Genomic DNA, 27739 nt, shown 5'->3' on the forward strand with positions numbered 1-27739 from the left:
CTCTCAGGAATATTATTGGCTATTTTAGGCAACAAATCCAATACTTTCATAAAGTATGATTGTTTTCTGGAAAGAACCCCACCCGAAAAAGATGCTCATAAAATAAGCTGCATGGTTTCTTTCTTTATACACTTCTCAGCTAAGTCTTTTATTAGCCAACAGTTTACTGCTCTAGAGTATAACTCATCTATTTTATCCAGGGAGCTTGAATCAAGGGCCAAGGTCAGGTCATTAAACCATGGTGATTATGATTCACACTTTCTCCCATTTATACACAGTGATACTGCCCTCCCCTGCCGAATACAGCATATTAATATGAGAACACAGCACTGCCCATGTGGCAATACCTTAGCATAAGGGCAAGTTAGCCATGTCATGGTTTTGGAGAGGAGCTAAAAAGGGAGCTCCGAACCTGGCTGATAAAGCCACTGATTAGACCCGTTTAGTTTTTTTATGCAGACTTGCTCTTTAAAAAAGAGAGAGCTTTGAATTGGATAGTGGCTCTATGAAAAAAAAATTGCTAGTTGGTGGGGGGAATGCCACCCACAGCGTATTGTGTTCCACTGGCGAGGGTAGGGGGGCACGCAGGTTGCCGTCCTGGCTGGCAGAAAACAATGATTACAGCTAGCCGCTATAGCCGCTGGCAGTAATCTCATGCAAAAAATCCAGCAGGCTGGATTGACTTGGGGTCAATCAGCCTGCCCATCCATGGATCGAAATTCGGCCAGTCGCTGCTGAACCAGCTGAATTTTAGTGCATATATGGCTGCCATTAATACGAACATCTGTTTAATTGTCTGTTTTGATTTCCATGAACCTTCAATAACATTTTTTATAGCCAAACACAGTGGCTTCTAGCCCAGTAATGTAATTTATGGACTGGGCAGCTACTCGTATCATTTAGCATTAAGTGGATGGAATAAATATAAAGTAGCGAACCGAATCTATTAATGCATCTGGCTACACTGAGTCCCTAAATAAATTGCAAATAACCTGTTAAAGGTGAAAGTAAATAAATACAGAGTTATTCTGGCTTCAAAAAGAACTTTTGTTTTTAAAAAATACCTGCTTTGGGAAATATTGGATGCCTGATTGTTCAACTCCTCCAGCTTGGCCGTGAGGGCATCCACTGCCTTCTGCTGTTCATCCAACCAGCGCTCCTCTCTGGAAGAAACAAAACAAAATACAGAAATACAGCTTCCATTGCAGAAAATATGCATCATCAGCTCTCCTCTGCAGTTTCTTTGTGGATACCTTGAATGGCTTTCCCCCCCCACCCCTTTATATATTGTCTGACAGTTGTTCTGGGTATAGGGTATCAATAAAAGAACAGAAATAATAATGTATGTGCTGATAAATCAGTCAAACTATTCTGCTCAGTGCTAAACACAATGGCAGACATAAACAATCAGATGTTAGCTGCTTGTTTATCTGATCATGCACATTTCAACAAACAATCTTACGTGGTCTATATACATATTTTGTCTGATTAGTATCCTCTGATGTATAGAACTCATATCCACTGGCAGGCTTATACTTTAATCTCATATTTGAGAATATCTCTAGGCTATGCACCCTAATTTATAAGCCCCATACAAACTATGAGATTATCTGCTGAATTTTGTCTTCAGATTTACCAAAACCATATAATATGAGGTCAAACCTTAGAAGTTTCAATTTGTATGCAATCAGGCAGGCCCTTACAGTACATGGTTTTGGTAAATCTGAAGACAAAAATCAGCAGAAAATCTGATAGTGTGTATGGGGCTTTATTCAGCTGTTAGACCAGGATCTTCCATGGCCCACACTGTGCTAGAGACAGCAAGCCAAACTCAAAAGCTCACTGAGGTTACTGAATTCTGATACACATTCTGATAGTGACGATAACAATGAACAGTATAATTTTTGCAAGAAGCAACAGTGAATGTGTGGGCAGGTGAAAAAGGCAGAATTTAAATAAATAATCACTGCATAAACTGACAGCGCATAGCCCTTACCTATATATTTGGCCTTTCGTTTCTGTCTGAAGTGACCTTCTGCTGTTTTCAATGCTATAAACAGCTCTGCAATTCATATGACTATGCAAAGCTTGCAGATAGGTTGTTGAAGACCCCTGCATGATGGGGCCAGTGATATGCATTTTTTTTCAATAACAGAAAATTATCTATTTTCCTAACAGAAACAAGGAGGCAGCCATACTTACCCACTGGTCTCAGTATTTTCTGAATCAAGAGTTTGTGGCTCAGTAAGGTCAGAAGTCCTGATCAGCAGTGAAGTCAGAGGCGAAGTATGAAAGCCAGGCACTTTCAAAATAGAAGTCAGCAATGGCAGCCTCCATGTTTCTTTTAAAAAGAGTTTTGATTTAAAAGATATGGTCAGCTTGCCCATGCAGGGCAGAGAGACACTGGGGTTGATTTACTAAAACTGGAGAGGGCAAAATCTTGTGTAGCTGTGCATGGTAGCCAACCAGCTTCTAACTTCAGCTTGTTCAATTAACCTTTGACAAACCAAACCTGGAAGCTGATTGGTTTCTATGCAGAGCTGCACCAGATTTTGCACTCTCCGATTTATTAAATCAATCCCACGGTCTCTAAAAAAGTACAACCCCAGCCCTGAATACTCACCTTACCTGAGCTGAGCTCTCTCACAGCTCTTTGCTCCTCCACAGACAATGAGAATACCTGGCACTTCTGGGTATTGGGCTGGGGGATGTGACCTCTTCCACTTTGACAGGGCTCAGGCCAGTCATTCAATCTTTAGGCCCAAAGCACTGTCACATGAAGATGGAAGTGATGTCACTGCTCCCTTGGGTTGCTGACACAGTTAATTTCTGCGAGAGCTGTAAAGTAGCAAGGAGCACAGGTAAAGCAAACATAAAGGGGTCCTCTTTGCAAAGAAACTATCCCTTTCCCCTGCATGGGCAAAGTGACAATATGTTTTTACTGGCGCTCAAGACAATGAGAACTTATGCTGTAATCTACAGTAACTCACAATGTTTAGGGAGCTTTTCTAACCCCCAAAAGTACTATAGTCTATTGGCTATAAATATGAATTTTGTAATATTCCGATCAGCAAAATCCCATCCTTTTTTAATTTACCTATATAAAAGTGTATGCCTATTTTTGTCTGTTCTGTGGCAAATTATGCAATTTATGAATTCTGATTGCCTAGACAGCGCTGCATGTTCAAGCAAATGGAACATATCTGAATTGGTGTAATTGTTACATTTTTACATCAGTTCACTGATCTTTAGGAAATTACCTGGGTAACACGTTATCTTTTGGCTAGGGGGGTAAGCTGTGGGCCAGACATTCTCAACCTTTTAAACACGGAGGAACCCTTGGAATGACTTATGGACTTCAGGGAACCCCTCCTAATAATTACTCTGCCTACAGCTCAGGATACATTGGCACCTGCAGGCATCATCCCTTTATCACATTTTTCAGCCAGCGATTCCCTGTTCAGCCACTCAATCACTTCTGCAGGTGGAGGAAGGGGTCCAAATCCTGCCACAGCCTTTCCTGGGCTATGCCATTTGACTGTAAAGCCTGGGAGGCTGTTTGAAAGTCTCACATGTGGTATCGCCATACTCAAGAGTAGCAGAATGTGTTTGGGGGTGTAGTTGCAAGTATGCATATGTTGTGTGTGAGAAAAAACTTGGTAATATGACAATTACAACATCAAAAAACGTGCCATGCCTCTTATTAAATACATTGGAATGTCTACTTTCCAAAAAGGGGTCCTTTGGGGGGTATTTATACTTTTCTGACTTGTTAGAGTCTCAGGAAATTAGATAGGTCAGTGCATTAGGTGTGATCAATTTTCAGTGATTGCCACCATAGCTTGTAGACTCTATAACTTTCACAAGTATATACTTATTTGGGTTATTTTTATAAGTATAACTTTTGGCCAAAGCTTATAAAGAAAAATGAATAATTTGAAAACTTTTATAACAGAAATGAAGAAAAATGCATTATTTTTACAAAATTTTCAGTCTTTTTTTCATTTATAGTACAACAAATAAAAAACCCAGTGATGATCAAATACCACCAAAAGAAAGCTCTATTTGTGTGGGGGGAAAAAAATCATAAGAGTACAGTGTTGCATGACTGAGTAATTGTCATTCAAAATGTGAGAGTGCTGAAAGCTGAAAATTGGTCTGGGTTGGAATGGATTTATGTGCCCTGTGGGCAAGCGGTAAAGCACCGCCTATGGAGAATTTTAAGTACCGTAGTTTGGAGCCATTCCACGGGCAGACGTAATCTTAACGCAAGACATGTTAGGTATCGGTTTACTCTGCGTAACATCATATTTTATATTTTACCAGAAAATTGGGTATTATATTGTGTTTGTGTGCAATAAAATTCATTAAAGCGTATTTTTTTCCCCAAAAATTGCATTTGAAGAACAGCTGCGTAAATACCACATGACATAAAAACAAACATGAAAGGACAGGAAGTCACAGGATCACTGGGTAAAAGTAAAGGAAAACAGCAATTGGTAAGCTGCAATATATTACATTTTAGTATTCTTTAATGCAGGGGTCTCCAAACTTTATAAACAAAGGGCCGGTTTAACGTTCTTTAGGCTGACTGACTGAGGGGCCAGACCGTGGAGAGGGAGTGCATAATGCCTCAAGCTTGGGTGTAAAAGTACATAGTGCCCCATCTTTGGTGGCAGAGAAAGAATTTATGCTCCATCATTGGTATCCATAGGAAAAATAATACCCCGTTGCAGATGTCAAAAAGAGGAAGTGTGTACCAAGAACCAGATAAAGGCAAGCAAAGGGGCACATCTGGCTTTTTGGAGTTTGGAGACCAATGCTTTAATGGGAAAGGACAGTCTATTCAAGTTTTTTTTTCGTTATACTGTATATACACACATATTAACCACTTTCAGATCGGTCAAAGACCAGACCACTTTTTGCGATTCGGCACTGCGTCGCTTTAACTGACAATTGCGCGGTCGTGCGACGTGGCTCCCAAACAAAATTGACGTCCTTTTTTTCCCACAAATAGAGCTTTCTTTTGGTGGTATTTGATCACCCCTGCGGTTTTTATTTTTTGCGCTATAAACAAAAATAGAGCGACAATTTTGAAAAAAACGCATTATTTTTTACTTTTTGTTATAATAAATATCCCCCAAAAATATATAAAAAAAAAAATTTTCCCTCAGTTTAGGCCGATACGTATTCTTCTCCATATTTTTGGTAAAAAAAATCGCAATAAGCGATTATTGATTGGTTTGCGCAAAAGTTATAGCGTTTACAAAATAGGGATAGTTTTATAGCATTTTTATTAATAATTTTTTATTCTTTTTTTTTTACTAGTAATGGCGGCGATCAGCGATTTTTATTGTGACTGCGACATTGTGGGGGACCCATCGGACATTTTTGACACATTTTTTGGACCATTGTCATTTATACAGTAATCACTGCTATATAAATGCAGTGATTCCTGTGTAAATGACACTGGCAGTGAAGGGGTTAACCAGTGGGTGGCAGTGTAGGGGTTAAGTGTTCCTAGGGGTGTGTTACTAACTGTGGGGGGGTTGGGCTTTCATTTAGTGAACACTGATCTCTGCTCCAATCACATGGAGCAGAGATCAGCGTCACTAGTTGCTAGGCAGAATGGAGAAATGTTGTTTACAACGGCATTTCTCCATTCGGCCGCTCCGTGAGACGATCACAGGGATGCCCGCGGTGATCGAGTCCGCGGGTCCTGCGACCGGACTCACGGGGGTCCTGACCAGCGCGGGAGAGCGCCGCCGGCGGCGCGCTCCCGATGGCAGGGCGCCAAATTTAAAGGGACGTACATGTACGCCCATTTGCCTGTCCGTGCCATTCTGTCGACGTACATCGTCGTGCGCTGGTCGGCAAGTGGTTAAAGCGGAACCTCACTCTCTCAATTTACATTGACTATTTTTAATCCGTATGCTGCTAGCATTAGTAAATAGATAGGAAAGTATATCATATTTACTTGTTCTAAACTTTCATTTTTTTTTCATTTCTTCAGTTACTTTCTAGTTTCCATGCCTAGGCAAATTATGTCATATATTCCAGGAGTCCTCAGGTGGGAGGAGGGTTTTTCTCAGCTATGCACACCCTCCTACCTGCATGCCTGAGAGAAGGGTAGATGGATTACAGGAAGTAAATGCTACAGAAATCATCTGCCCCAAGATGGCCACAGACAGAAATGTTAGGGTGTGTTTTTCAAAGTTATTTATCAGCAATATAAAGCATGGAGACATGGATGAATGGTTGAGTATGTTTTGAATATAAAAAAAAAAAAATAGCGTTTTTGGGCCTGTGGTGCTCAAATGCAACGTAGTTCCACTTTAAGTGTGGTCAATAGCGTCACAAACGCATATCAATGCTGCTAAAAGCATGGAGCATTTGGTAAGCTTTGAAAACAGCGTCAAAACAAAATTCCCATTTCAACTAGCTGTGGTATCAGCAACTGTGTAAGCAGAACCGTTACATATGTGCAGATTGTACTTTGGATGTAACAGAAGACTGGTTCATATGACTTTGCCAAGCAGGACATCCACTGGTTTTGCTTCAGCAGTGTGTGTTGGCCATATGTCTGCGGCACTTCACAGAAGAAAGGATCTCGAAGGAGCATCCATACATCATATCCTGGACTGATTTTAGCTTTTCCCCTGGAACCAACCTGCAGGTAAGGCCTGGAACACATTTAATGCTACCACAATATGTTCACATGCTATAAATGTTTTATCTTTTCAAGATAAACTAAAGTGGCATACTTCTCCAGATCACTCTTCAGTTTTTTGTTCTTGGCTCGAACGTTGGAGAGCATCATTTCAAGCTCCTCGTCAGTTGCTTTCAGCTGCAAAATGAACAACCTATTAACATGCTGTAGACAAATTATATCAAACTGTAAATCAGCCTAACACTTTCACTTTATTTCTCCACATTTGGAATTAAATTTGGTATACAATTCTTTGGGGGTAAAGAAGGATGTTTAACCTATAATCTATAACAGAAAATAAGGTTTGGAGATATATATATATATCACACACACACTGTGGGGAAAAAAATGATTTGATCCCTGCAGATTTTGTAAGTTTGCCCACTCACAAAGAAATGAAGGGTCTATAATTTTTATCATAGGTGTATTTTAAATGACAGAGACAGAATATCAACCAAAAATACATAAAAACACATAAAACAAATGCTATCAAATTAAGTTGCAATTCAGTGAGTAAAATAATTATTTGATCCCCAAGCAAAACATGACTTAGTACTTGGTGGAGAAACCCTTGTTGGCAAGCGCAGAGGTAAGACGTTTTAGTTGGTGACCAGGTTTGCACACTCAAGAAGGATTTTGGCCCACTCTTCTTAAATCCCCTTTCACACTGACAATGGCCGCTAGCAGGGCACTTTTAAGGCCTGAAGAAAGGGTTAATAGTGCCAGAAAAGTGACGCTTCGGCAGCGCTGGCCATTAATTTCAATGGGCAGGGGAGGATCAGTATATACACCACTCCTCCACCACCCCAAAGATGCTTTCTAATGTCTGGCAAGCACACCAGCCCAGCATGAAAGCACTCAGGCTCTCACAGTGGGACTGCAAGGGAAGCGTATTTCAGGCGCTATTTTTAGCCCAAAAGCGCCTGAAAAACACCCCAGTGTGAAAAGGGTCTAACATACATACACTTAACTGCTCTGTTGCAGTGGATTTGCACTGAGCAGTCCGGATCCTTCTCTTCTCAGTTCCCTCTTCTGTGATCCTGGCCTCTCCCTCCTGTCCAGTGCCCCCACAGCAAGCAACTTGCTATAGGGGCACCCGAGCCGAGTCACAGCTCCATGTGTCCATTCAGACAGCCCGGCCCAGTCCCCTCTCTCTCCTGATTGTTTAGCTGACTTTGATTGACAGCAGCAGCAGCCAATGGTACCGATGCTGTGTCTCAATCAGGAGAGAGAATCTCAGGTGGCTCTCGTGGACATCGCTGGACAGAGGGACCTCAGGTAAGTCTTAGGGAGGCTGCTGCACACAGAAGGCTTTTTATCTTCATGCATTTATCTTCAGGCAGCAGCATTGTCAGTATGGGGGAGGGGAGTGTAAGATGCACTAGCAGATTTTGATACACTAACTAGTTGGTTCCAACCTATGGTCCTCGTCTCCCCCACCATTCATCCACAACATGCTTAGAGATACTGATCTTATATTACAATTACAAGGATGATACATTTTGAATATTTTTGGTTGTTTTTGTTTAGATTATTCTGTGAATCAGCACGTTATTGGCTCCTGAAGAAGTGGACTAAGTCCATGAAATGCGTTAAGCAACAAAGACTCAACTGTTTTCTCATACAACGTTTAGCTTTATCACAACAATGTTTTGACATCTGTATTACAATTGGATACTTTATGATGTACTGTATAGATTAATGTAGAAAATCTTTTTGATTGATATCAAATAAATGGTGTTTTTAAATTTACTGTATGTTGTGCCTCAAAAGTCCTAGTGCAAATTTTTCTTTTTTTTGTGTGATAGTATTAAGGGATGTGGCACTATTCTTTTTAATAATTTCATTACTAGATGCACTAATGAAATCAAGCTAAACTAGCTACACAATAAGTTACAGCAAGGGTTGTTTTGCTTTGCAATAAAGGTTTTACATGAATAAATAAAACATGATCATTGTAAGCACCCCGCCCAGTGGTAAATGGTTTGTCTCACCACTCTGATACATTTGCAGGAGAGCTTGTTCTGTTGAAAACCAAAAGACATACTGGCTAGATCACAAGTTTAAACTAGAGGAAAGAGATTCTAAAGCCCCGTACACACTATCAGATTGTCTGCTGAGTTTTTCCTTCAGATTTACCAAAACCATGTAGTAGAAGGGCCTGCCTGATTGCATACACATTGAAACTCCTAAGGTTTGTCCTCATATTATATGGTTTTGGTAAATCTGAAGGAAAAACTCAGCAGACAATCTGATAGTGTGTACGGGGCTTAACAAAGAAAACGAATGCAGCAACCACATCTAATGCCCTGTACACACGGTCGGAAATTCCAACAGAAAAAGGTCCGATCGGATTATATTGTTGGAAAATCCAATTGTGTGTGGGCTCTATCGGACACAAATTTTCCGACAAAAAAATCCAATCTGACTTTTTACGAACGTTTGTAGAGAATTCCGATCAGACAAAGTGCCACGCATGCTCAGCTCAAATTACGAGACCAAAGCTATTGGCTACTAGCTGCAACGTAGTCCTCGTCAGAACGAACAAACGTCATCACGTTCTGAACAATCGGATTTTCCAACAACTTTGTCCGACCGTGTGTATGCAACACTAGTTTCAGATAAAATCCGTCATAAAAAATCTGACTGATTTTTTGGTCGGATTTTCCGACCGTGTGTACAGGGCATTAGAATTGGTAAGCTGTAATATAATAAATGTTTATTTTTTTAACTTAATACCACTTTAAACATGCTGTACTTCTACAGCACAAGCACATATATAGAAGAGGGCACTTCTGAACGCTGTACTGTCTGATGATGTTCAGCCTTGATCCCAGGCAATCTAAAAGCAAGGTGTTACAGTGTAATAACTAGTTCCACGTAAACACTGAAAACCAGGGACAAAAGACTTCATAAAAATAAACATGATATCATACTGACAGGTCAGGAGTTTCATTAGGCAATTTCCAGTGATAATAAAAGAAAATTCAATTTTTATGAACTGTGACATGAGCTCATGAAACGCTGGTAAAAAAATGTGTCGTGTTGCGCTGCTACGCTAGCTGACGTCAGCCAAGCAAAGTATGTTTTCTGGGCAATTTACTGCTGGAGCACTAAAAGGAAGTGGCTGAGCGGAGTTCTGCTTATAGAAACGATCCTGTGGAAAAGTCAACCTAATCAATAAGTATTCTAACAGGAAAGAAAATTGGTTCATATTCTTCCCAACACAAGCCTGCCAATAAACCATACAGCTTATGGGAAATCCAATGAGAGGGTTACCTCTTCTTTTCCAGCGGCTAGCAGAATATCCTGGTTCTGGGAGATTACTAAGAAACATAAAATAAATAGTAGTTAATATTTTCGTTTCCATGGGAACATATTGACAGAAGACAGCTTCTCAATTTCCTCACTGTCTATGAAATCAAGACACATGTGAACCGTGCCAAGAATGACAGCATCACCCACAATGTTGGATGTCACAAATAAGTGAAGGACCTTAACCATGGAGGCCTTTTAATTGGGAACTAGCTGGTATTTTCCAACCCACGTTAAAAAGGCTAACAAGGAAAAATTGATTAATGGATTTTTTTTTTTTCTATAATCCTAGCATTTGGAAGAGGATGCAATCTATTCTTGTTAAATCTTCTCACTGTCTCCATAAAATCACATGTATGCTCATCAGATTGTTGAGGTCATCGGATAAAGGGCAGGTCTTATGGGAAACATTACTAAAATATTTAGGCCAGAGTGAGCCAGACACAAAGCAGCACAGAAGCAGCTCTACGTGAACAATTAAACAGCTCAGGAAAATATTAGAGCACACATTTTTTACCCATGGATTCACTAGACCGGTTAAGGTTATTGGGTTGTGATTAAGAAAAAAAAAATTGTTTATAAGCAAGAAAGGCTTTAACCTCTTAAAGGCCAGGAGTTTTCCGGCACTTTTTATTTACAGGTAAAAAAAAATATTTTTTGCAAGAAAATTTACTCAGAACCCCCAAACACATATATTATATATATATATATATATATATATATATATATATATATATATATAATTTTTAGAGACCCTATAAAATAAAATAGTTGCTATTTTTTTATGTCACATAGTATTTGCGCAGAGGTTTTTCAAATGCAATATATATATATATATATATATATTTTTTTTTTAAATACACAATGAATTTTAATGCAAATAAAACAATATTTAACCCAATCTTAATAATCTTATAATATAAAATATAAAAGATGATGTTAAGCTGAGTATATAGATACCCAACATGTCAGGCTTTAAAATTGCGCACGATCGTGGAATGGCGATAAACTACGATATGTAAAAATCTCCATAGATCAAAAATATCCGCGCTTAGGAGAGTGAACTGCAGCCTCCTTATAAAATGACACCAAAGTGAAGCAAAAAATGTATACGAATCTACAAAGGGATGATGGCGCTGTTCTAAAAGATAGTAGGTGCACTATGTATACACTAAGAAGTATGTGTGTCCTCCCCACACCTCTAAATAAAAATGTGTATATGAAAACAACACTACATATAAAGTGCAAATTGCATAATAAATTGCATCAAATATGAAAAAGTGCATTGGCATATAAAGTGAAACTGTGCAGAAAACTTATGTGAAATTACAAATAAAAAAAAACGCAATGAATTCTCAGAAAAAAATCTCAAAAAAATATTAGTTAATTATATATAGACGAATGTATATATACTACTAAAGTGCATACAAAATTAATTAATTATGTATAAACTACATATACATCAGTTTGCACTTTTTATATTTGATGCACTTTATTATGCAATTTGCACTTTCTATGTAGTGTTGCCCCTATAGTGGTGTCTGTGGTTAGTACTCTCCAAGTCACTGGGAGGAAGGATCTACCCATTCGCAGGTTCTGATCCTCCAACCACCAGCTTCTGTTCCAAGCCGACAACATGTCTTGTTGTCTAGGCCTGGAATGGAACTGGGCGTAGGGAACTGTCTCGAAGGAGGACACCATCCTTCCCAGAAGATTCATACAGAGCCGAATGGAGGGGTGCCTGGTGCCCCTTACCTGATGCACCTGAACCTTCAGGGCACATATCTTTATGGGTGGCAAAAATACCCTTGCCCGGACCGTATCTAGGATCAGACCTAAATATTTCAGACACTGAGCTGGCCTCAGGGCTGACTTTTTGGTATTTATGACCCAGCCCAGGTTTTCTAAAATACTGCAGGGGCCTGCAGTGAGTGATCTCTGAGCAGGAGGTCATCCAAATATCCGAGGACCAAGATTCCCTGGGCTCTTAAAAGTACTGGTGCTAAGACCTTTGTAAACTCTCAGGGTGCTGTGCAAGGCCGAAGGGCAACGCCACAAACTGGAAATGACGTTCCTCTACTGTGAACCGCAGTAACCTCTGATGAGGTTGAAAGAAAGGTATGTGTAAATATGCGTCCCTGATATCGATGGAGGCTAGAGTCTCCCACCTGGAGAGAGGCTACTACCGAGCGGACTGACGCCATCCGAAAGGACTGGATTAATAGATAGGCATCTACAGGTATATCTTCTCTATTTTCAGCAGGATCCTCTTCTTGGTTAGGCCCGTCAGGCCATCTGGCCTGATCCTTTAGGGACTGGCAGACTCCTATTGCTGCAACAGCTGGCTGCATAGCTGAACCGACCAATGAAAAGGAAGCCCTTAATAGTGACTCCAGTTTCTTCTCACCAGGGTCCTTAAGGCCCTGTGCGTTATCCTCTGGACAAGTTAAGTTCTTGTTTAAGGAAGAGACTGCCGCATCTATGGCTGGCATGCTCCATTTCTGAACAAACTTTTTCTCCTTGGGATATAAAAGGGAAAACCTCTTAGGAGGAACAAAAATCCTGTCAGGATGTTCCCAATCAGCATACATTTTTACTTTCTAGCATACACCACCTGCTCCAACAGTAGGTCCAAGGGGAAAGCCTGTGCAGCCTGAGGAGGCCTCAGGGACCCCAAAGAGGACCAGGGAGGTTCAGAAACCTCTGAAGTAGGCAACATGTGGACATATTTTGGTGCAGATTCCTCAGACGCAGACTCAGCTGCTGGCCCACCACAGAATCCTTAGCTCTTCCCCTTCATCAACCCATTCCTGCTCCAAGTTAGGAGGATCAGGGGAGGGGGATCTGTCATGCTTTCTGCCACCCTGCGAGATGGAGGCAATCATGCCAGCAATCCTGTCCTCTAACCCAGCTAGAGCCAAGGACAGATCGGTAAAGAAGGCTGAAGCAGCAATGTTGGCAGTAGGCACAATACCAGACAGGTGCAGCGGCTCAGATTGCCCGGGAAGCCTCTGGTCTCTCAGGGGATACAACACTAGGGTTAGGACTAGGCTCCTCAGGAGCTACTGACAACACATATGTGCCCTTACCTGTAGTGTTAGCCCTGCTCCTCTTTTTTGAAGACATTGCAAGTCACAAAAGAAGGGAGGCCCTTGAAAAAACAAAAAACAAAAAAAAAAACCAAACCCTTATTCAACAATCCTGCTAAGTCCCCTAGCCTGCCAACCAACACCTGGTGACTCAAGGGTAAAGAGGAATGAACTGCTGAAAGTAAATTGGTTCAGAGCCTGCTCTGTGTACCACAGCTAACCTAGTACGTGATTGGACACTTCCAGGTCTGGGGGTCGCGCGAGCCCAGTGGCGGGTACTGCAGACTCAATGTCTGCCGGCACCCTCCGATTGTTTAGTACACAGGCAGAATGGCAATTTGCCTATGTAAACACCGCAGACCGGCGTTCTGTCGGTAGGGAAGACATTGATCCTGTGTTCCTCCTAAGAAGGTACACGGATCTATGCCTTCCCTTAGTAGAAGCACCTCCCCCACAGTGAGTAACCACTTGCTAGGAACACATTTAACCCTTTGATTGCCCCTGCTGTTAACCCGTTTCCTGCCAGTGTCATTAGTACAGTGCATATATTTTTTTTTATTGCTGATCACTGTATTAGTGTCACTGGTCCCACAAAGTGTCAGTTAGGTGTCTGATTTGTCTACTGAAATATTGCTATAAGTCGCTGATCTAGTCCATTGCTGGTAAAAGAAAAAAAAGTAAATAGATAAAAATATCCCAGTTTGTAAACGCTATAAATTTTGAGCAAACCAATCAATATTCTCTTATTGGGATTTTTTTTACCAAAAATATGTAGCAGAATACATATTGGCCTAAATTGATGAAGAAATTAGATTTTTACAATGTATTTATTGGATATGTTTTACAGCAGAAAGTAAAAGATATTGAATATCAAAATCGTCGGCCTTTTTTTGTTTATAGTGCAAAAAAACAAACAAAAAAAAAACAGAGATGATAAAATTCCACCAAAAGAAAGCTCTATTTGTGGGGAAAAAAGGACATACATTTTATTTGTGTACAGCGTCACATCACCGCGGAATTGTCAGTAAAAGTAACGCAGTGACGTATTGCAAAAAGTGGCCTGGTCATGGGGGGGGGGAATCTTCCAGAGCTGAAGTGGTTAAAAGGATTTAATTCTTCCTGGATTAGTAAAAAATTTCCAGCAAGTTCAAGGGCACATTGAAAGTAAATAAAAAATAATTTATTGAAAGCAAAAAACAGCAAGTATCTAAAGTACATGATTTTCTGTGTTTTAACCTGCAAATTTTTTAGGTTGTTGACTGCCTCACTAAAGGCCCGTACACATGATGCGAAAGTCGGAAGTTAAATTTCGTCCAAATGATCTTCCGATTTTCGCATCATTAGTATGGTGCTTTCTACAGCCAATTCAGATTTTTCGTCCGACAAAAGCTGGATGTGCAGACAATAACATTTTTGTCGTGCATGAACTCAATGTCCGATTTTCATAAAGTCAGTGCGGTTTTCATCTGAAAGAAATCGTAAAAGCAAGACTACGCATGCTCAGAAACGAAAGAACACATAAAAAACAATTCAACACATTACGTCGTACGAGAATTTTTGTATGGCGAGTACCCTCTTCACTTTTGACATGAGACTAGCATGCAACAAAAAACGGACGAACGGTTGTTCAAAAATCTGATTGTGTGTACGAGGCTTAAAGCAAAGTTCCGCCGGAAAAAAAATAAAAAATCACTGCAGCTGCTGACTTTTAAAATAAGGACACCTACCTGTCCAGGGCGCCCGCAATGTCCTCACTCGAAGCCGACCCGTCCATCGACTCCCAGGTGCAGGCATCTTCAGTAAGGGAATCAAGAAGTGAAGTCTTGTGGCCTGGTTCCCTACCGCACATGCGCGAGTCGCGCTGCGCGTCCTGACTGGTCCCTGCTGTCTCCTGGGACCTGTGTGTCTCCCAGAAGACATGGGGGGACGGAGGAGGGGCCAGACATGGCGTAGATCCCCGCAGATTCTGCTGCGATCTGTCGCCAGAAGTGGGAGCAAATACCTGGATTAAACAGGTATCTGCTCCCCCCCCCTCCCCCTGGAAGTTCCATTTTTGTGGTTATTGCGTCAGCCAATACTTAAACCACTGCATCAGCATCACAGCTGGGCAACTAGCATTTTCAGAAGGTCAGTAACAAAAGCCCCCCATAGTTCTGTTAAAAAATAAAAACATTTTATTTAAGACCCCTTTCACACTGAGCCATTCTGGGTGTCAGCGGTAAAGCGGCGCTATTTTTAGCGGCGCTCTACCGTCATTATAGCAGCACAATTTGGCCACTAGCGGGGAGGTTTTAATCCCCGTTAGGAGGAAAAGGGGTAAATCCACCCGCAAAACGCCACTGCAGCGGCGATTTGCTGGTGGTATAGCAGTGCTGCCCCATTGTTTTCAATGGGCAGGAGCGGGGGAGGAGCGGTGTATTCACCGCTGCAAAGAAGCTGCTGGCAGGACTTTTTGTGATGCCCTGCCAGAGCAGCGCTCCAGTGTGAAAGCACTCGGGCTTTCACACTGGGTTTGGAGCTGAGGCTTTTTTAAGGCGCTATTTTTAGCGCCGTAGCGCCTGAAAAATGCCTCAGTGTGAAAGGGGTCTAAGAAATCTCTAAACTACATATTTCATGGACCGTTTTATTATGCACCCTTTTAAAGGAAAATGATGATGGGCTCAATTTTATTTTAAATGCTATTTTGAGAGTTAAAACTGACTTTTTTCTCCCTTTACATAAAATCTCTTTTACATACTTTTACATGTTACCTTAAATATTTTTTTTTCTATGCGAATGTTCATATATGTGTATTTTAAAAATAATTTTCTGTACTTTTGAAGTACCTAGTCGATCCTGCGAGTCATCTTTCTTTCTTGTTCTAAATGAGGGGTGTCAAACTCAATTTCATCGAGGGCCACATCGGCATTATGGTTGCCCTAAAAGGGCCGGTTGTATCTGTAATACTATATACATATATCTACTCTTTATCATTTATCATCATACTCTTTATCATTTTAAATAATTACCTCTGCATTTGATTTATACTGGCTTTAGTAATAACTTGAAGGGTAACTCCACTTTCGTGTGAAAAATAATAAAAAAACATAGCGTGTACAATTGCGATTCAAGTCCCAGCTGATTGAGAATTAAGAAACCACTCCCATTAGATACACTTTCCACATGGACACAGACAAACACACAGGGATTTCTTCAGAATAACGAAAGGTAGGAATCTGCAGTTACATTTGGTAAAATCCTTGCAATGTACATTGATCACCCAGAGGGTGATTTTTTTGTTGTTTTTTGTCAACAAAAGTGGAGTTACTCTTTAAGACTTTACAGACCAGCACCGAGCCCACTCACACTTCTGTAGCAGATGATGGAAGTCTGAAAAGGAGGGTCACACAGACGTTTCTTGTGGATGGCACCAGTGGTGTGCAACCCTCCTTTTCAACTATATTATTCTCATAATTGCAAGCAGATGTCCAGAGCACCCCCTCCTTACACCAGAAGGATCTGTAGGAGTTCATTATTCCTCTCTGCTGCCAACTTCTGAGACAAGGTGGGGAGCGAAGATGAGGGGGGAGCTGCAGCTGCCAGAGAGGTGCGAGGGCCACATGAAATGGCCTGACGGGCCGGATTTGGACCACAGGCCTTGTGTTGGACTCATGTTCTGAATTGATCACACAAACTACAGAAGCTGATCTGTGTTAGTGTGGTCAGTTTTAATTTTTTGACTGGCCATTCAGAGGTTCAGGACACTGTGCAGACATACAGCATGCCTGTAATGGATAGTCTTTTCAGCCATTACAACCACCGAATAATCACAGCCTGTTTCTTGAACACGCCTTTTGTTCAAGCACAGCCTGAACAGCCCATAAAATACAGGCACACTGTGTGTCCTGTAACCCCGCCCCCCCTACTATCAGGAAGAGGGAGTTCTGGTGTTCAGAGGGGCTTAAACAGCCGCCCTGTATACATGAGGCAGAATTTAGGCTTTCATGTAACTCTGTTTGCAAAGCATGCTGGGATTTCTAATTAGACAGCCCAGCACCTGAAATTCACTTGTCTGTTTCTGAAGAGAGAAAATCCAGACAAGCACAGTCTCTAATGATAAGACCCTTTTCACCCCACACCGCCCATAGCGTGGGCGGTAAAACTCTGCTATTTTTAGCGGCGCTTTACCGCCGGATTTGCGGCACATTTCGGCTGCTAGCGGGGCACTTTTACCCGCCGCTAGCAGCCGAGAAAGGGTTAAAACCACCAGCAATACGCCACAATAGCGGCATTTTGCCGGCGGTATTACTGCCCCATTGATTTAAATGGGGAGCAGTGCTTGAGGAGCGGTTAACACACCACTCCAAAGAAGCTGCTGGCAGGACTTTTCCCTGACGTCCTGCCAGCGCCCTCGGGGCTTTCACACTACAGACAATGGTGCAGCTTTTTTTAGGGCGGATTGCAGGAGCTATTTCTAACGCTATAGCGCTTGCAAAACGCCCTGGTGTGAAAGGGGTCTTAGAGAGAGGGAGGGAGGTATACCCTTCTTCTGACTTATTCAGCTGTGTACAATCCAAAATCCACCTATATAGGTCAGACCAGGGATATGCGATTAGCAGACTTCCAGCTGTTGCAAAACTACAAGTCCCATCATGCCTCTGGCTCTGGGTGTCATGCTTGTGGCTGTCAGTCTTGCTATGCCTCATGGGGCTTGCAGTTCTACAACAGCTGGAGGTCCGCTAATTGCATATCCCCGACATTCACTATTCTCTGCACAGTAGTAAATCAGCTTTCCAAAACTAGTCTCGCACTTGCCATCACCTGGCAGCAATATTTATTATTTACCTGGCTAAAACAAAACATAATTTTAGCACTGAATAGAATATTGAATAAAGGACATGCAAAACACTTTGCATCTATAAAGAAAACAAAAATTGTTACACCTTGTATGCAAAATTGCTTTGGGCTGGATGTGTAGTGCCCACAGCGCTGCTCTGTGACAATACTCTGCTGCCCATACTGTGCAATACTCTGCAACACTGTGCAATACTCTGCCAATACGCTGCAATAAATTTTAACAGAAACAAAGAATTTGTTTTTGTTTTTTTTTACCAAATTTTCAGTCTTTATTGATTTATAGCGCAACAAAAAAAAAAAAAAACCCAGCAGTGATTAAATACCACAAAAAGAAAGCTCTATTTGTGTGAAAAAAAAAGACAAACATTTCATATGGGTACAGTGTTGCATGACTGAGTAATTGTCATTCAAAGTGTGAGAGCACCGAAAGCTGAAAAGTAGGATTTTTGTACTCACAGTAAAATCCTTTTCTCTGAAGTTCATTGACGGACACAGCTCCAGTAATCTTATTACGCCACCTTCAGAAGAGGACTAGGCAGAACATGTAATACATGTGAAAAACAACAGAACTTTACTGTTCCGCCCAGGGGGTGGTCCCTCTGGTAATAACCCCTCAGCCTGCTTCCTGCAGCTCAGTACGTCAACAAGCAGTATAACGTAAACCAATAGGAGGGGAAGGTGCTATGTTCGTCAATGAACTTCAGAGAAAAGGATTTTATGGTGAGTACAAAAATCCTATTTTCTCTTTCGTTCATTGACTGACACAGCTCCAGTAATCTTGACCGTAGGGATGTCCCCAAGCAGTGTCATAACGAGGGGTGGGAATAGCAACATAACTTCACCCACAACCAGAGGTGCTCTCTAATGGGAGAGTCACCATCTGAACCAACCGCATCAGAACTTGCGGTCAACATATGTATCAAAGTGCATTAACCCTCAAAAAAGGCAACTTTCTCTTAACAGAAACAAGAGTGTAAAATTGCAACATTACACGGCCGCCTGTAAAACTTTTCGGCCAAAGCAGGCATCAGAAGATGTGCTTACATCCACTTTGTAGAATTTTGTAAAAGTGTGAACGGACGACCAAGTCACCACCTTACACACTTGAGCGACCGACGCTTGATGTCGGAAAGGCAAGAGGTCCCAATTGCCCTGGTGGAGGGGGCCGTGACAGGAAAGGTGGGCACCTGCCCCTTCAAGGCGTAGGCCTGGACCACAATCTGGCTGATCCATCTGGAAATGGTGGACGACGAGACCGCCATTCATTTTTTCGGACCAGCTACCGAAACTAACAGAGTCTGACTTCCGGAAGGGAGCCGTGGCAGACAGATATACCCTTAGAGCCTGGTCTACATCCAGGGAATGGAGGGCCACCTCCTTAGGATGTGTCGGTTTAGGACACAGAGATGGTAACACGTCTTCATTGAGGTGAAAAGCCGAAACCACCTTCGGTAGAAAAGAGGGTTGCAGACGCAACACCACCTTATCCTTGTGTATAACGAGATAGAGCGACTTGCAAGACCAGGCTGCCAGTTCCGAAACCCTCCTGGCCGATGTAATAGCCACTAGGAAGACCACTTTCTGAGAGAGCGTTAACAAAAGGGATTTCCCTGATGTTCTCAAACGTCGGTTTCTGAAGCGCTGACAACACCAGGTTCAGATCCCACGGAGGTAAGGGTGGAATCACCGGGTGGGACTACATGTCGGACCCCTTGTACAAAGGTGCTCACTAGAGAGAGTGACATGCCAGAGGTCGTTGGAAAAAGACAGCCAAGGCTGATATCTGTCCCTTGATGGCGCTTAAGGCCAGTTTCTGGTCCACTCCATCCTTGCTGTAGGAACAGCAGGATCCTGGAAACGGAATAGGTGTGCGGACGCCACCCCATCTCCTCACACATGGAGATATAAGCCTTCCACGTACGATAGTATATCTTCCGAGAAGAAGATTTTTGTGCCCTCAACATAGTGGAAATCACTGAGTCAGACAGACCTCGGTTCCTTAGCACCTGGCTTTACACAGCCATGCCGTTAAAACCAGCGATGGTGAAGCAGGATGGAGTATCGGACCTTGTGACAGAAAGTCTTCTCGCATCAACAACCGCCAAGGAGCATCCTACACCAGGCGTACCAGGTCGGCGTACTAAGGACGCCGAGGCCACTCTGGGGCAATCAGTATCACCGGAATCCCCTCAGCCCCACTCTGCGGAGCAGACGTGGTAACAGTTTGAGCGGAGGAAAGGCGTAAATCAGCCGGTACTGCTCCCATGGAGCCACCAACGCGTCTAACATGTCTGCCCAAGGATCTCTTGTCCTGGACACAAACCTCCGCAGCTTTTTGATTCTTTGATTGAGCCGAGAGGCCAAGGTATCCACATCTTGTGTGCCCCACCGCAGGCAAAGAAGCCTGAACGCCTCTGGATGCAATGAACACTCTCCTGGGTCCAGCATCTGGCGACTCAGATAGTCCTCCTGCCAGTTTTCTAATCCCGGGATTTATATGGCTGACAGGGCTGGTACGTGCCGCTCTGCCCATTGAAGGATGTGAGCGACCTCCCGTGCTGTAGCCGAGCTTCTTGTTCCTCCTTGATGTTTGACATATGCCACCGCCATGGCGTTGTCTGACTGGATCCTGATCGGACCTTCTCGTAGTCTCATCGACCATGTGGAGAGGCATAGCCTGATCGCTCAAGTTCAAGCACATTGATTGGCAACTGGGATTCTTCCCTTGACCAGAGGCCCTGGGTCAACTGTACTCCCAGTACTCCACCCCAGCTGGTCAGGCCTGCGTCCGTTATGATCATTGTCCAATGAAGAGGTAGGAACAACTTCCCGGACCAATGGGGCGGAGATCTCAGCCACCAGAGAAGAGACTCCCTGACTAACTGGCTCACCTGAATCTGTCGATCCAGTGATAACAGAGATTTGTTCCATTTTGCCAATATCTCCTTCTGCAAGACTCTGGTGTGAAATTGGGCGTACTGTGCTGCCTCAAAGGAGGCCACCATGAGGCCCAGGACTTGCATGCAGAAGCTCAGCGAAGACCACCTGCAGTTCATCAACAGCTTCACCGTGGCTCTGAGAGTCTGCAGTTTGTCTGAAGGGAGAAACACTCTCGCTTCCATGGAGTCTAGCAGTAAGCCTAGGTACTCCAGGCATTGTGTCGGCACAAGAACCGACTTTTTGAGGTTCAACACCCACCCAAATTCCTGCAGGGTTTGCATGGTGATCGCCAAATCCTCCCTTAATTCTGAGACAGAAGCTGCTCTCAGAAGGAGATTGTCTAGGTAACCCACGATTGCGATCCCACATTGTCGCAACAACACCAAAATTGGAGCCAATACCTTGGTAAAGACTTGGGGTGCTGAAGCCAGGCCAAAGGGGAGAGCCACAAACTGGTAGTTGTCTTCCCCTACTGCAAATCGCAGAAACCTCTGATGCCTGAGGCATATGGGTATATGCAAGTACGCATCCTGGATGTCCAAAGACACTAGGGAGTTCCCCTGATGGAGTGCAGCGACTACGGAGCGAACTGATTCCATTCTGAACCTCTGTATTTTCACAAAGCAATTGAGGGCTTTCAGGGCCAAGATTGTACTAGATCGTACAGATTGTAATAGAACCCCTGAAGCCTTTTCATTTCTGGAACAGGCACTATCACCCCGCGGCTGAGCAGGTCCCTTACTGCCCCAAACAGGGCCTCCCGGCGATCCGGGAGTAAGGGTGTGCTGGAGGGGAAAAATCAGTTTGGTGGCCAAGAGAGGAACTCTATTTTGTAGCCCGATGAAATCAGTTTGCAGACCCATTGGTCAGGCAGCCGAGAGGCTCACCAGGCTGCAAACTCCCGAAGGTGACCCCTCACCCGAGTGATGGAAGGGGGAAAACCTTCATGCGGTAGCACTTTTGCTCACTGGCTTGTTAGGCTTGCGAGTCCACGGACGCTTCTGTCCCTCAGTAGATGCCCTGTCAGACTGGGAGCATCTTACTGATGTCCCGGGCAGACGAAAAAGCCTCTTTGGAAATTTTCAATTAGGAGTGTACTCACTTTTGTTGCCATCAGTTTAGACATTAATGGCTGTGTGTTGAGTTATTTTGAGCAGACAGCAAATTTACACTGTTATACAAGTTGTACACTCACTACTTTACATTGTAGCAAAGAGCCATTTCTTCAGTGTTGTCACATGAAAAAAAATGTGAGGGGTGTACTCACTTTTGTGAGATACTGTAAATATGTTGTGCTTATAATATGAATCACATAGCAAATTAAAAAATGCAAAAGTGCACAAATTACAAAACCAATGAAAACAACTCTGAGGCCGCGTACACACGCGGGGACTGTTCGCTCAACTTTGTCCGTCAAACAGTTTCAGCAAACAGTCCGCTCAAAATTAGCATGGACGGACTTGCCCACACACGACGAACGAACAGTTTGCTGAAACCGTGCGCGATGACGTGAACGGCACGTACGACGGGACGGAAAATACGACGTCCTATACACTGCATTACAACTTTCGGCGTGTAAATCCTTTCTGAGCATGCGCGGAACTTAGTTTGACGAACAAGCCTACACACGAGGGGACTGTTCGCTGAAACCAAGTTTCAGCGGACAGTTTTTCGGAATTTCCGAAAAACTTTGTTCAGCAGACTGTTCGCTGAAACTGTCCGCTGAAAGCCCACACACGGGCGGACTATCCGCCGAAACACTGTTCAGCGGACAAAGTTGGGCGAACAGTCCCCGCGTGTGTACGCGGCCTAAGTGAACAGAACGTGCACAATCTGTGTATCGAAGTCTATATGAGAAAAACGCTTCATCAACACTAGAAAATAATCATGATTAAAGTGGAGCTCTACCCTAAAGTGGAACTTCCGCTCATCGGATCCCCCCCCCCGGTCTCACAATTGGCACCTTTCGAGGGGAGGGAAAAAGAATACCTGTCTTTGACAAGTATCCTTTCCCACTTCCGGGAGTCGGGCCACGGTCGTGACGTCACCGCAGGGCTCCCTCCTCCTCCTCCTCCTCCTCCCCCAGACTAATAGAAGAAAGGAGCGGGACCGAAAGGCTACATTGCCGGGTTCCCTTACCCGCAATGGCGGCGGCAGCACCCGACCACTGATGGAAACATCAGCTGCGGTGCCGACATCCAGGGACTGCAGGACAGGTAAGTGTCCACTTATTAAAAGCCAGCAGCTGCAGTATGTGTAGCTGCTGGCTTTTAATTTAATTTTTTTTCCCCGGAACACCACTTTAAGTCTGTGACAAAAAGAAAAATACAGTGTGATTCAAACAGTGTAATGAAAATCCAAAAAGTCCTTCAACCTTCAACCGAAAAAAAAAAAAAAAAAAAAAAAAAAAAGAATGAGACGGGGGGAAAGTGAGGAAATCCTGGGATCAGAAGACCAAAAACACCACTCGTTATGTGGGGACCCTTACCGGAACTGGTGGACCCCCTTAAGAGCAAGGTCTAATGCGCAAGCAGATTTAGAAGAATTTTATGGACACTGTGATATACGCTTTTATGGACTTATTTTTTATGCATGAATTATTGTTTGCACTACCCACTACTTATTTTTTAAATTTGTTATCTATTTTCACTTGGGATATATGCACTTTAGTACACGTATTGAAACTCTGGATATTGCTAACACTGCGTTACTTATTTTTTGCACATTGCTCTCTGAATTTTTTGTTTTTTGATTAACCAGTGCTGTGTCTATTCCACGCAATTTTCAGTCTGGTAATTGCCAGCACCTGCTTTTGGGCTATTGATTTATTTTCATGCATTGGAAATTTGGCTACTGTCATACTTATTTACTTATGTTTCTCTCATCGTTGTGATGTTATTACTTGTCCACCATTAGCAAGTATCACATTTTTTTTTAAGTTCGGTTACTGCCAACACATACCTTTAATACTGGCTTACTAGGATTCTGCACATCTCCATTACAATATTGTATGTGTATAGCGCACCACTATTCTTTTATCTCTATGAACCACCTGTGTCACAATCAAGAAGCCAGATCAGAGGAATGAAGTGTAGCTGCTACCAGAGCAAGTACATTTAGACAGAAAGTGGCTACTGTAAAGAAGGCTGCAGAAGATCAGCAGACCTGAGATGCAAAAAGGATGTAAAATTAGGTGGAAACTGTATTTTATTTGAAAAAGAAAAATAGATGTATAGTGCTTAAGTAAACTGAAGTTAGGGTTTGATCTACTTTAAAAACGTAGGGAGGTAAGCAGTGGGAGCAAAAATTATTTTAAGTAAATATTAAATATATTTTTAGTAAGTATTGTACAACATCTGAGGCAATACTAGAAAATTTTATTCAAAAGTAATTTTTCATGCAACTTTAACCACTTCCCGACCAGCGCACGACGATGTACGTCGACAGAATGGCACGGGCAGGCATATTGGCGTACAGGTACGTCCAATATTCAATGGCGCCCTGCCATCGGGAGCGCGCCGCCGGCGGCGCGCTCCCACGCTGGTCGGGACCCCCGTGAGTCCGGTCGCGGGACCCGATCGCCGCGGGCATCCCCGCGATTGTCTCACGGAGCGGCCGAACGGAGGAAATGCCGTGTAAACAGCATTTCTCCATTCTGCCTAGCAACTAGTGACGCTGATCTCTGCTCCATGTGATTGGAGCAGAGATCAGTGTTCACTAAATGAAAGCCCAACCCCCCACAGTTAGTAACACACCCCTAGGAACACTTAAACCCTACACTGCCACCCACTGGTTAACCCCTTCACTGCCAGTGTCATTTACACAGGAATCACTGCATTTATATAGCAGTGATTACTGTATAACTGACAATGGTCACAAAAATGTGTCAAAAATGTCCGATGGGTCCCCCACAATGTCACAGTCACAATAAAAATCGCTGATCGCTGCCATTACTAGTAAAAAAAAATAATAAAAAATTATTAATAAAAATGCTATAAAACTATCCCTATTTTGTAAACGCTATAACCTTTGCGCAAACCAATCAATAATCGCTTATTGCGATTTTTTTTTACCAAAAATATGTAGAAGAATACGTATCGGCCTAAACTGAGGGAAAATTTTTTTTTTTTATATATTTTTGGGGGATATTTATTATAACAAAAAGTAAAAAAATAATGCGTTTTTTTCAAAATTGACGCTCTATTTTTGTTTATAGCGCAAAAGATAAAAACCGCAGGGGTGATCAAATACCACCAAAAGAAAGCTCTATTTGTGGGAAAAAAAGGACGTCAATTTTGTTTGGGAGTCACGTCGCACGACCGCGCAATTGTCAGTTAAAGCAACGCAGTGCTGATTCGCAAAAAGTGGTCTGGTCTTTGACCAGCAAAATGGTCCGGTCTGCAAGTGGTTAAAAGTTGCTCTGAAGAACAAAAGGAGAAAAAAAATGGGGTAAAGTCCTGGGACAGAATCTTTAATAGTGTATTCAGACTTCTGCAAAAAGATACAGGAACATCTCCATTCATCAACCCAAATTCTTGTTTAAAAATCAAAGAAATACAAGCTTAAAATGTAATTTTGTATGAGCCAGACAAAAGCTTACATTTATATAGTCATTAATTCAGTCTTTCATGGCTCTACCCACTCGAAGTATGAGGAATAAATAATTTTTTAGGATTGTATTGGAAGAAATGCTATGTTATTACCGTCTATTTTACGAAGACAATTGCTGATTACTGGGCTTTAGACGTAGGGATTTTTGATTATTTTTCCTCAACATGGCCAACATAAACTAACTAGGTTATCCTAGAAATACTTACTGTCTGGTGTCTTATTTTGCCACTGTTCGCATTCTGCTGTTAGCGCCTTTACTTTCAGCATTAGGAGATGCAGCTAGATATAAAATAAAGAAACAAAGTTTAATGGCAACATTCTCCACGTTTGTTACTACAACAGGGTGCAGCAAAAGTCAGGAATTACAGAAGTCAGAAAAAATACAGATGCTTAATAAACCGTTAAAGCAGACCTATAACTAACTTTACAAGTCTGCATGAACACATTCCGGACATATCTCAATGTACAGCGTATACACTTTAATGCTTTTATCATTTAAAAGCGGCCCTTGAGCTTCAATCAATTGACTTTACCTAGGCCCTAGAGAAGTATTTTGGACAATGATGTCATCAGTCTGCTGAAAGAAGGAAGCATTTCTTTAGTCTCCACTCTTCCAGCGATCCCTCCCTTAAGCCGGCCATACATGTATTACAATGCGGCTGGTTTAGCGGAGCCCGGCTGAGATTTAATCCATCTATGGGTAGACTGATCCAAATTGATCGACTTGAATACAAACAACCTTTCAAGTTTTTTTAAGTGTGCTGTAGCCGCTGGCAGTAATAATTGAGCCCTGCAGGATGGGAAGGTTTCCCTTGCCCCCCCTCCCCCCCCCCACCACCACCAGCAGAACACAACAGCACTGTGGGAGGCATTCCCCCATCAACACTGACAGTATTGATGGGTGAATCAAGCTATTTTCTTTCCTTCTACCTGTGGTGAAAGGAAAGAAAATTGAATAATCTATGGGCTGCTTTAGACCACTGTAACAGATAATTTTGGAAGATCATAAATTGAAATGCTACAGCAGGGGCTGATCTGTGTGGGACAGAATTTATTGTGTGTAGGAGCAGGGGTGTTTAGGACAAACTTAACCCTTTGGAGGCATCATCCTTTTCATAGTATATACAGAGGGTACAGAAAAGGGGGACTTTGTGTATACCTCCGCGGGTATAGTACAGACAGAAAATAGAAACACTTTATTTAGTATATAACAAACATTTATTTAAAAAGTTTAAAACCATGTGAGCAAGTTAGCCATCCAAAGTCATTGTTCATATGGCGTTGAGATCAGCTCTTAAGGATCGACGCGGATTGTTGGAAACCCTGCTTCATCAGGACCTCTGATCTCAATACAGCTACACTTCATTCCTCTGACCTGGCTTCTTGATTGTGACACAGGTGGTTCATACTGGCGCAATATGTGTCAGCATAACTACTTGTAAAGATTCTATTGCAAGATCATTCAATTGAACAAAAATCTTCCCATAAAAGATTATATATGCATTTAATGTACTATATATGTGTGTTATCTACCTGTAAAAATCTCAGGAGTACAACGATAAGTGTGTCTTGCCTACAGTCAAGCATGGTGGTGGGAGTGTCATGGTCTGGATGAGTGCTGCCAGCTCTGGGGAGCTACAGTTCATTGAGGGAACCATGAATGCCAACATGTACTGTGACATACTGAAGCAGAGCATGATCCCCTCCCTTTCGGAGACTGGGCCGCAGGGCAGAATTTCAACAAGATAACAACCCCAAACACACCTCCAAGACAACCACTGCCTTGCTAAAGAAGCTGAGGGTAAAGGTGATGGACTGGCCAAGCATGTCTCCAGATCTAAACCCTATTGAGCATCTGTGGGGCATCCTCAAATGGAAGGTGGAAGAACGCAAGGTCTCTAACATCCACCAGCTCCGTGATGTCGTCATGGAGGAGTGGAAGAGGACTCCAGTGGCAACCTGTGAAGCTCTGGTGAACTCCATGCCCAAGAGGGTTAAGGCAGTGCTGGAAAATAATGGTGGCCACACAAAGTATTGACACTTTGGGCACAATTTGGACATTTTCACTTAGTGGTGTACTCACTTTTGTTGCCAGCGGTTTAGATATTAATGGCCATGTATTGAGTTATTTTGAGGGGACAGCAAATTTACACTGTTATACAAGCTGTACACTCACTACTTTACATTGTAGCAAAGTGTCATTTCTTCAGTGTTGTCACATGAAAAGATATAATAAAAT

General features: G+C 42.6%; 1 protein-coding gene across 2 annotated transcripts in view; it reads right to left on the minus strand.

Moving 5' to 3' along the window:
• Positions 1–27739, minus strand: part of CENPK (centromere protein K) — an 81437-nt gene that overhangs the window by 15210 nt on the left and 38488 nt on the right. For both annotated transcript variants that reach the window (XR_013263944.1, XM_077462635.1), the window contains exons 5-8: positions 25707–25779; positions 9989–10035; positions 6765–6847; positions 1065–1163 (exon numbers count right to left, since the gene is read on the minus strand). Coding sequence is in view for 1 of the 2 variants with exons in the window: in XM_077462635.1 (XP_077318761.1) it covers positions 1065–1163; positions 6765–6847; positions 9989–10035; positions 25707–25779 (302 nt within the window). In the remaining variant the exon portion in view is untranslated. The remainder of the gene's footprint in view (positions 1–1064; positions 1164–6764; positions 6848–9988; positions 10036–25706; positions 25780–27739) is intronic.

This window comes from Lithobates pipiens, unplaced genomic scaffold (genome assembly GCF_037356315.1).
Source record: "Lithobates pipiens isolate NorthernLeopardFrog02 unplaced genomic scaffold, aLitPip1_a1.2 Scaffold_3, whole genome shotgun sequence".
In the NCBI taxonomy this organism is placed as follows: domain Eukaryota; kingdom Metazoa; phylum Chordata; class Amphibia; order Anura; family Ranidae; genus Lithobates; species Lithobates pipiens.